Genomic DNA, 10,545 nt, shown 5'->3' on the forward strand with positions numbered 1-10,545 from the left:
CTCAACATTGTGTGTGTGTTTTTTTTTTTTTTTTTTTTGAGGATAAGGAAGACGGTGGAAACATTTTTATGTTTTTACATTTTTCGTTTTTTAATTAAAAATTGAGTTTTGATTTTTTTATTAATTTTTCATTATTTTTAAGGGGTTTCTTTTTGCCAAAAATCTTTCTCGTAATTCTTATTTTTTTCTCCATTTGTATAATAACTTTACCTAAATTAGAATCTTATTTTTGTTCAAAATATCATGTCCCTACGTTTTTTTGTTAATTTACCTATGCGGGTGAAAGAGTGTACGCATTTTATAATAACAATAACACGAACAATCATAAAATAAAAACAATTATTATTGTTTTTGTATTACTATTATCCTAATCATTAAACTTTAAAAAACTACATTGCTACTTGTACAATAAATCTGTAAGAACCTCGTCCCCAAGATTAGAGGTGCACAAACCGAGTATTTTGTAGAAATCGAAATCGGGTATGGGTAACAGCAGTCAAAACTGGGTTTGGTAAGAACTGGTTCCGGATAGTCGGGTATTTGACCTGGTTTTCCGAGTTTTTTTCCATGTTTTAGGTAGGGTCGTGTCGGGCTTTGACCGGGTAAAGGAGAAACCAGTTCCAGCAGGTCCGTTTCCGGGTACAAGTCCAGGGAGAAATCCAATACCAGGTCGTACATAGGAAATGATTTCGAGTCAGGTCCGGAACCGGGTATTTTGTGCACCTCTACACGAGACTAAAGCCCTTGCAGAGATTTGATCCAACAAAATTTTCATATGATACCTTTCTAGTTTCATTAATTACACAATTAACTCCATGTATCTATTTACCTTTTTACATATGACCCCACAACTTTCATTTAGTTACACCATCAACCCCACAACTTTTTAATTTGGTTACCCTTAAGTTCCATTAATTACACAATTTACCCCACAACTTTATTATATGGTAACCTCATGTTCCACAAGTTACACAAACAACCCCACAAGTTTTTCCTATGAAATGAACCGTCACCGTAACGAACCGAACCAATACCGACCGAGTTCCCACTACGTCCCAACCGCAACGGATAGAGGTGCACAAACCGTGTATTTTTTCAGGAACCGGTTCCGGATATGGTCAACAAAAGTCAAAACCAGGTTGAATAGGAACCGGTTCCGGGTATAGTCGAGTATTTGACCGGGTTTTCCGGGTACGGCTCCTAAGAGAAATCCAATGCCGACCGAGTTCCCACTGTGTCCCAACCGCAACGGATAGAGGTGCAAAAACCGTGCATTTTCAGGAACCGGTTCCGTGTATGGTCAACAAAAGTCAAAACCATGTTGAATAGGAGCCGGTTCCGGGTATAGTCGAGTATTTGACCGGGTTTTTTCCGGACTCCGGGGAGAAATCCAATACCAGGCCGTACCCACAGGTTGGGTAAGGGTAGGAACTGGTTCCGGGCCGGGTCCGGAATTGAATTACCAAGATTCTTAATCCGTTATATATGCTAACATCAAATTATTTAAGAATCTTAAATTAACAAGATGCTGAGATATTCAGATATATGCTAAAACAACAACAAATGAAATGATAGCATAATAACTTCCATCCAACGGTCCAAAATAACCAGACCTTTATGGTATTTTTTTTCCTAATAAGTTCCTTGAACTAGAAACATTTCAAATCTAAACTAAGACTTGTCTTCATCAGACTGTGAGCATGGTGGTCCGGGAATCGAATCAACAAAGAACTCGTCCACTGAAATATAATTAAAAAATATTATTAAGAGTGAACTGCGATTTTCGTCCTTGTGGTTTGTCAAATCTGCGGTTTTAATCCAATAGTTTCAAATTTGCGATTTTCGTCCCTGTGGTTTCATTTCACTTGCAATTAAACCCGAGTTCACTAATCCCGTTAAGTCTGGTCGTGAAACCCATCAGTGTGTCCTTCACGTGAGGGGCAGTTTTGTCCTTTTTTTTCCCCAAAATACACCCTAGCCCCTCGCAAGCCCCCTCATGTGAGGGGCTAGGGTGTATTTTGGGGAAAAAAAAGGACAAAACTGCCCCTCACGTGAAGGACACACTGATGGGTTTAACGACAAGACTTAACGGGATTAGTGAATTCGGGTTTAATTGCAAGTGAAATGAAACCACAGAGACGAAAATCGCAAATTTGAAACTATTGGACTAAAATCACAGATTTGGACAAACCACAAGGACGAAAACCGCAGTTTACTCTATTATTAATATTAAAAATAGCAAAAAGAACGGTTCAAGCGGGACGTGTTATAAGGGGGACCAGGCCATTTCAATCAATATGTTGTACTATTGTAGTGTCATTTCAATCCTATACATATGAATCGTGATAGCCGCATATACACATTTTTGGCTTTAAATGTAATACATAAGGCGGTTAAAGTAGCACGTACAAGTACATTATGCAGTTCCCACAATTCTTCTCTATAAATTAAAATTGGTTTTGTATTAAACGTGTCTTATATGGGTATTAAAAAACCTTTTTTTAGTTATGGGCTGGTCAAAGTCAACATTGCATTTTACAAAGGATGAAGTAAAAATTTAGGGGGTGCAAACAGCTGAGCCGAGCAGAGCCCGAGCTCGACTAGGCTCGAGCTCGGCTCGTGAGTAGATTTTCAAGCTCGAGCTTGGCTCAGGCTCGGCTCATTTACTATATATCAACTATTTTTTATATACTTTTTCTATTATTATTTTATGTATAAAATAATATATATTATTTAGTTAATTTTATTCATTTTTTCATAGCATTATATATATATTAAATAATAATTATTAAATATATATTTTTAAAAATTATATAAATGACAGGCTCGTTTCGGCTCTCGAGCCGGCTCGAGCTCGATAACTGAAGCTCGGGCTTGGGCTCGATTAAGCTCGGCTCAATCGAGCTTTTTATCGAGCCAATCTCGAGTAGCTAGGCTCATTTGCACCTGTAAAATTGAAGAAAGAAACAGTGTTCTTACCAATGTCATCTTGCTCAGGAGAATCAAGCAATATATCTGAATCCGAAGGCAGAAAGGGTGAACCGGGATAGTTTCCAAGAGCTCCTAGATCTGAAAACAGCATAACAGAAAAAAAATGTGTATATATATAATAATTTGAATTAAAATAAATAGATAAATACATACAGCATATAAACAAGATTACTATGCACAAATAATCAGTTGGATGAAACATTTTAGGCGCAAAATAGAAACCGGATTACAACTTATTATTGAATTTAGCAACCACCCTTACTTTAACTGGTTTTAAATGTTAAATGCGGATGTGATGCAATGCAAACCACCACGTCAGATTAACATATGCTAAAAATGCTTATGTGAACAAAAACTTTTCGTAATTGTAATGTGATTTATCCAGACAAATAAGATTATTTATGAATATAACATGTTTAAATTATTTACCTCCGAGATTTGACAAGTCTGCAGTTAGATCCGAGAGGCTGAAATTCCACGGGATTTGACCTAAAGATCTTGAATTTCCGTTATCTGGTAGCAGTTGCAATCCTACTGAAGTTGCCACATCAGATGTGAATGCCGTGTCAAGTGCTGATGTGTCAACTCCCATTCCCGATAGTTCAGATGCATTAAAAGGAAAATGACCACTTGATACCACTGATGTAGGACTCATTGGCAAATCTAACATAGGTGAAATTGCGTCGTTAGCGGGAACAGGTGTCACACCAGGGGCATTGTTGTCCATTGCCATACTTCAGTTAACAGATAAAACAACCACCAGCACATGTAAGGAAGAGTTAATAAAATAAAAATCATTATATTTATCCTTCTGAATATTAATTTCGTATATATGCTTCTAAAAGTTCAAAACTTCATATATATCTTTTTAAACACCAAAAAAATATCATACTTAACCATCTAGCAGATAAAATTAAAATGGTCATTTATAACAGTATGGTTCAATAAACAAACAAATAAGAAAACAATGTTATTGTTATAAACCATCCTGGCACATAATGTTCTATCCATATTTTGCATGAAACAGACTGTTATGTATGCTTATGTAACTGGTTTTATTTTTAAAAATATTTGAAAGGAGTAATTATGATATATTAAGTGTTTTGAAAGGGTATATATGATCTTACAATATTTAAAAATATATATACGAAATTGCACCCTCCTACATATAAAAGTAGAAACTGTATAGTTGCAAACCTACGCTCAACAGTGAATTTAAATTTTAAAGGACATGAAAAAAACAAATTTTATTAATTAAAACTCACTCGTTTCCAGAGTTCATATGCATGGGTTGGAAGTTACTGGGAGCAGGGACTCCATTGACCACATGACAGCTGGACATACCCATGGAATCCATATGAGGTTGGCCCGCAGCTGCCATTTGAGGTTGTGGTAGAACAGGGTATCCCATTGGCATATTGTTAACTGCACTGCAAAGAGTAGCATTGAATAATAGTAAAAATAATTCAAAGTGGCAAATTCATAAAAGTCATTCTAAAAGTTCATAATTTTACATATATCTTTCTAAATTTCATAATATCATATCTACCCTATCAAAACTAGAAATATTAAAAACATAATAAGATCATTTAAAACAATATAAATCAGGTTACCTGGCATCGGATGGATCCCTTTGTGTATGGGGGCCACAGGTAACTTTGGAACCATGGGATACTTTGTAAGGTGATATTGATGCTCAAGTAAATGATTAAAAAGAATGATCTGTTTTTTCAGTTTTAACCGTATGTAATAGGCTCTGAAAAAATCTGCATTCTCTTCTTCCAGTTTCTGCCAAACTATCCACCAAAAAAAAACGTAAAAATAATTAATATAAGTATATCACAGAAACTGTATTATGTTACAACTTTTTACCTAGAGTTGTAAAACCAGGATCAATCCTTGCACGATTAAGTAAAGTTTTCACCACCTCATCTCTATTCATGTACAGCTGCAAACAGCGTTCTATCAAGTTTTGAACCTGCAATATTCAATAACAGTATCATCAAAGACAAATCTTGACTTTATTATAAAATTCTACAAGAGAAAATAATCTGTAAAACAAAACATAAAACTTCCATACAAGTTCAATATCCTCACGGGAAACTTTTCTGTTGTCATTGCTTGAAATGGAAACCGATCCAGAATCGGGAACAGGAGCTTCTGTTGCATTATTATGAAGGTCACTTTGAGACTCATGTGAAGCTTTTGTTTCTGGTGTATCCAGGGTCTCCTGCATATCTTAAAACTTTCAGTCACTAACTTTATAATAACTTCTATACTTCAATATTATAGGAAACTAGAAAACCATATAAACGACTTTGACTGCAACAATTTTAACCAGGTAGCAACCACACAACTCATCCATACTCACTTGCACATAAATATTAAATACATATTAAGCATTATAAACTAATAGCTTTGAAGTAAAAAATGTAAATGTCATAACCTGATTGTTCTTCATCTCAGCTAAATGCTACCTGAAGACATTTCTTCAACGAAGATAGACTTTGTGTCAACAAATTTAACCTAAAAGTATGCATAAGACATTTAGTTCAACTAATTTATCAATTTACGCAAACAAACATCTAACAAATTACTCCCTCCTTTCCCCCAAAACAAAACTTGTAATCCACAGTTCCACCCATAAAATATGTACTTTTCATAATAGGGCTGACAATTTCTGACACAGACCTGTTAAACGACACGAAATAGCATGGAGTTAAACATGTTTGGGTTTGGGCTTAACAGGTTGACATGTTTAAGAACTGTTTAAATTCGTGTCTAAACTGGTTAAACGCCTGTTATCCTGTTAATGACCTACATACTATCAAGCTGAGCTTAGGCTCACTTAAGCCTTTCCTCAAAATATATAAAATAACGAAAACCGTATATAAACTAATTAATAAATAATAATAACCGAGCCGAGCCCCAACTTGAAAAAATTCGAGCTCTAACTCACAGATTTGACTTCAATTTCACATCAGTAAAGCATACTAGATCTGTAACAACCTATAGCTTCAAAATTGAAGTGTTCAAAACGAATAACTGTAAATTACGTATTATACATATCGACGAAATTAGCCAATTATTTAACCTAAATGAAAGTTAAATTACAAGCGAAGTATATGTACACAAGCTTGAGCCAAGCTTAGCCTCACTTAAATTTTTTCTCAAAATATCTAAATTAATTAAAAAACGCATATAGATTAATTATTAATTATCAGTTAATAAACAATAAACAGTACTACACGAGCTCGAGCTAAGCTTAAGCTCACTTAAACTTTTCCTCAAAATATATAAAATAATTAAACACGTATATAAATATAAACTAATTAATAATAATAATAATAAATAATAATAATAACCGAACCGAGCCAAGCTCGAGCTCGAACTGACAGATTTGAGTTCAGTTTCACATGAGTAAAGTATACTGGATCTGTAACAACCTGTAGATTCGAAATTGAAGTGTTCGAAACGAATAACAAGCTGTGATAATTACGTATTGTACAGATCGATGAAATTAAGCGGTTAAATTAGAAACGAAGTGTGTGTGTGTGTGTGATAATTAGGAGATGTGGATGTGATAATATGCCGGACCTGTGGTTTTCCGGTGAATAAACGCCGTCGTACGGTACACGCTCTGACGCTCTGTAACTGTTTTCCTATTCGTTTGAGAATGGAGGCGCTTTGTTTATATTAATTAAAAAATATACTATAATAATAATAATAATAATAATAAGGACCGGTCAAAGCGGGACATACCCGGACATTTTACGTCATATGACGTCTAGTCAGCATTTTAAAATTTTGCAAAAATCAATTGTAGTGAGAAATGGCCCCATAACGTCTCTCTCTCTCTCTCTAAATTCGAGTTGGACTAACGTTCCTACATAACCCAAAATCACAACCCAAAACGTCAGGAAGGTGCCCCAGCGTTTTAGGCTGAAAACGCCACACAAACCAGCGGACTATGAATGGTCAGATAGTAGAGTTTGTTGAGGGACGTTTTCGACTAAGCTCGAGCTTGGCTCCTGATAAGTTTTTACGGTTGGTCTCGTATTGTTTATTAGTTATTATTTAAATTACATGCATGTTTAGTGGGCTGGCAGTTGGATACCTGTTTAAGACATAATAAGACTTGTTAATCAAAAAGTGTGGTATGTGATTTATTTATTTCTTTAAATAATTGAAATTAGTAGGCTGGACTATATTATTTTCCTTATTGGTATATGAAACTTACGAATTGTCAACCATAGTTTTAAGTTAGTTTTTATATATTTTGATAAATAACATTAATGAGCCTAATGCACGGGCCAACTATCTGAAGGCTGGATTGCTTGTTTGTGCTTGAACGCTTGGGTTTTTGGGCTACTCCTAGACTTCATCACGGCGTCAATGGGAAAACTGACGCGTACATGCCGAAGTGTTATTGTACAACATATGCATTGCTACTTGCGAGTTGTTGTCGCTCACCTTATGAGTCCAATGTAAGGCGAAACCGATGGACTCTATCATAAGTGAGAATGCCTGGCTGGCCTTCAAGCACCACACTGGGCATCTAAGGATTTCTTCGTGACACTAAGCTTGGCCTGGGCTTGGGCTTGTGTGCAATGCTTAAACAAGCTAAAGAGTAGTTCAAGCTAGGGTTTGTGTGTGTGGTAAATATAAAGTGCAAAGAGATAAAATAAGAAAATATACTAGGCTTGTTAAGCCTTGACGAGCGAGCCTAAACATTTTTTCTAGATGAAACTCTAACTAAACCTGTATTTTTTAGGCTCAGGTTCGATATGACTTGGTTTGTTTCAAGTTTTGTATTGATATGGATCTCGAGCGGCTAGTAAACGAATCGGCTTGTTTGCACCCCAATATAGTCATATTATACTAGTTGAAATTTCGTAAAATTGTTTATTTCAAAGAAGGAAATTACTATTTTTAGTAGTCCTTATATTTTAACTCATAAATCATAATTAATTCATAGTACATCTTTGGTTATAGGTGGTCCAGAGGTCCGTGACAGACATATGACCGTCCATCCACTTAGATGGAGTAATTTTGGTACCTACTTTTTTCGTTACCCATCTAATCACTGTTAGTAAAAATCGTTACTCGTTAGTCGGCCGGTGAAGTGGAGACTAGCGATTAATCGGGATTAATCAGATCGGACTTAATATATAATTTTAAGTTTACATAAATACACACATTTTTATATGTAATTTTCAGCTTTATATATATACAAACATATTTTGGCCGGAAATTGGCTAAAATATCCCTGGAAACTGCTGACTTTTGCTGGAACATGGCTGAAATCTACTGATTTTTTTTTGCCGGAATCTCGTCGTAAACCGCTGATTTTTGCTGGAATCTCGTCGGAAACCACCGATTTTGGCCGGATTTGACCATTGACCGATTAATTGGCTGATCAGCCCAAAATTAATAAGTGGAGTGGGGACTAGCGATTAATCGGCGCCTAGTTGTGATTTTTGCAACACTGCATGTACCTATGTTACAAAACTAAAAACAAGAAAATAAATGTAACAAAACTGAAAACCCCTTAAGTTACGTTCTAACTAATTATGATTTTCCAGTTAAAAGATTCGATTTTGTTGATTAGCTCAAATTATTGAATCAATAGTTGTTTGCATAGAAGCAATTAAGGGTATATTTGGTTGGAGATAATGAAATGAAGAGGGAATGGAATGGGAGAAGGATTGGAATGGACAAGGAATGAAATTGATATTTACCATTCCTTTGTCTTGTTTGGTTAACCTATAGGAATGAAATCAATTATTAATTTTTATTGTTTGTTATCCAAAAAATTTGTAGAAATGAAATAGAAATAATAAAAAACTCCTATCTCAAAATACTTTTTAACCAAAAAAAAAACTACAATGGCGACGGTGGCAGCTCCGGCAACGAAAATGGTGGTGGCGGTGGCGATGGTGGTGGCAGCGGTGGTGGTGGCGGCGGAGTTGGTGGCGGCAGAGTTGGTGGTGGTGCCGATAGCAGTGGTGGTGGTTGTTGTTAGATGGTGGTGGTGTTGAGAAAGTAGGGTGAAGGAGGAATGGAATGAAAGAAAAGAAGGGGGTGGGAAGGAATGATTTTGATTGAATGAGATTCCATGTGTAATGGATGATTTCATTCCCTTGAGCAACCAAATATCACTTTTTCATTCCCACATAATGAATCATTCCATTCCTATATATCAAACGCTACCTAAGTTGAGAAGTCACAAGCCAATTTGGGTGTTCAAGACACATGACCTGGTTTCATTTTTTCTTTAATGTAATCCACCCATCACTACTTTTGTTTTTATATACCTATACTTTACTCTCATAGACAATGGGAGGAAGGATCAAATAGAAATCATTTTCTTTGTGAGAATGATAAGAATCAATTAAAAAATTACAAATAAAAATCAATAAATAAATGTTAAAAGGCATTATGGTACTTTGTCAAATTCTCCATCATGGCAAGTCTTATATTTGAGCATGCAATTGATCGGTTGCACTATATAACAACACACTAATATTTATTATATAACAACACTATTTCATATATAACAACAAGATTTAACACAATAATATTTGTTATGTAGTAGCACTATAACAACACAATCACATGGCACAATAATATTTCTAATATAACAACACAATCATATAACTCAATAATGTTTCTTATACGACACTAGTCATAAGCATCATATAACATCACTAGTACATATAACAGCACATAAATATTTCTTATATAACACCACAACAACACTCCCAGTTCGTATAACAACACAACAATATATTTTAGCAATTTATCTACACAACGCTATTTTAATCAACATAAGTAGCACGATCCAAACCCAAAAAGACACATGGATTTTATTAATTTTATATAAAAAGATAACTATGCTCTTTCCAAAAACATATGCACGTCAGTATCAAAAATGTGATTGTATGAAATTGAAGTCACTTAATTTACACATATTTTGTTGAATAAAATTCATGTTTAAATTTTGAAATTAAAAAAAAGGTGCCCTTGATTTTCGTCAATTGATGACTAACAATTAATGGCTGCTCTTCCAGAAAAAGTCTGATTTACCCTTCTTTGTGATTAAAAACTTCTATCTAATTAATAATATGTAACTACCCTCTTTAGACCCTTGATTACTTAAATGGATATACCAGATCGTTTCTCACGTTTCTTATGAAAATATTGTTTTCTACAATAACCACACTGACCATAATACGCGAATTCAATAAGTATTTACATACATTGTGAACTCTGAATCTAAATTTTGTTTGACATATCTACATGCTCTAATGTTTCATCTCCGGTGTATTTTTTTCAATTTGTGTTAACGCTTTTTAACAACATTTAGAACTACTTCTAATACCATAGTGAATTTTTCTAAAATGACATGCCAATCATCCATACTAATTTTGACACTCGAGACTACTATAGTCAGGTTTCGAATTTGAGACTATAGAGATCCCAACCATCACCCTCGATCATTTGAGACTACAGAGATCCAAACCGCTGATTTTTGTTTACCGAAATTTTTTA

The 10,545-nt window shown here is 34.8% G+C and overlaps 1 protein-coding gene across 1 annotated transcript; it reads right to left on the reverse strand.

Moving 5' to 3' along the window:
• Window positions 1-1,590: 1,590 nt before the first annotated feature.
• On the reverse strand, window positions 1,591-6,634 carry LOC143583812 (uncharacterized). Its single transcript, XM_077066017.1, has 9 exons — window positions 6,589-6,634; window positions 5,438-5,517; window positions 5,072-5,221; window positions 4,864-4,969; window positions 4,605-4,787; window positions 4,257-4,416; window positions 3,421-3,725; window positions 2,980-3,069; window positions 1,591-1,739 (listed from the first exon to the last, which is right to left on the reverse strand). Exons 2-9 carry the CDS (start codon window positions 5,450-5,452, stop codon window positions 1,672-1,674), a joined length of 1,077 nt encoding a protein of 358 aa, XP_076922132.1. The 5' UTR covers window positions 5,453-5,517; window positions 6,589-6,634; the 3' UTR covers window positions 1,591-1,671.
• Between the last annotated feature and the right edge of the window lie 3,911 nt (window positions 6,635-10,545).

This window comes from Bidens hawaiensis, unplaced genomic scaffold (assembly GCF_021521415.1).
Source record: "Bidens hawaiensis isolate Kalapana, Puna unplaced genomic scaffold, B.hawaiensis_p1.1 tig00032532_1, whole genome shotgun sequence".
Classification (NCBI taxonomy): Eukaryota; Viridiplantae; Streptophyta; class Magnoliopsida; order Asterales; family Asteraceae; genus Bidens; species Bidens hawaiensis.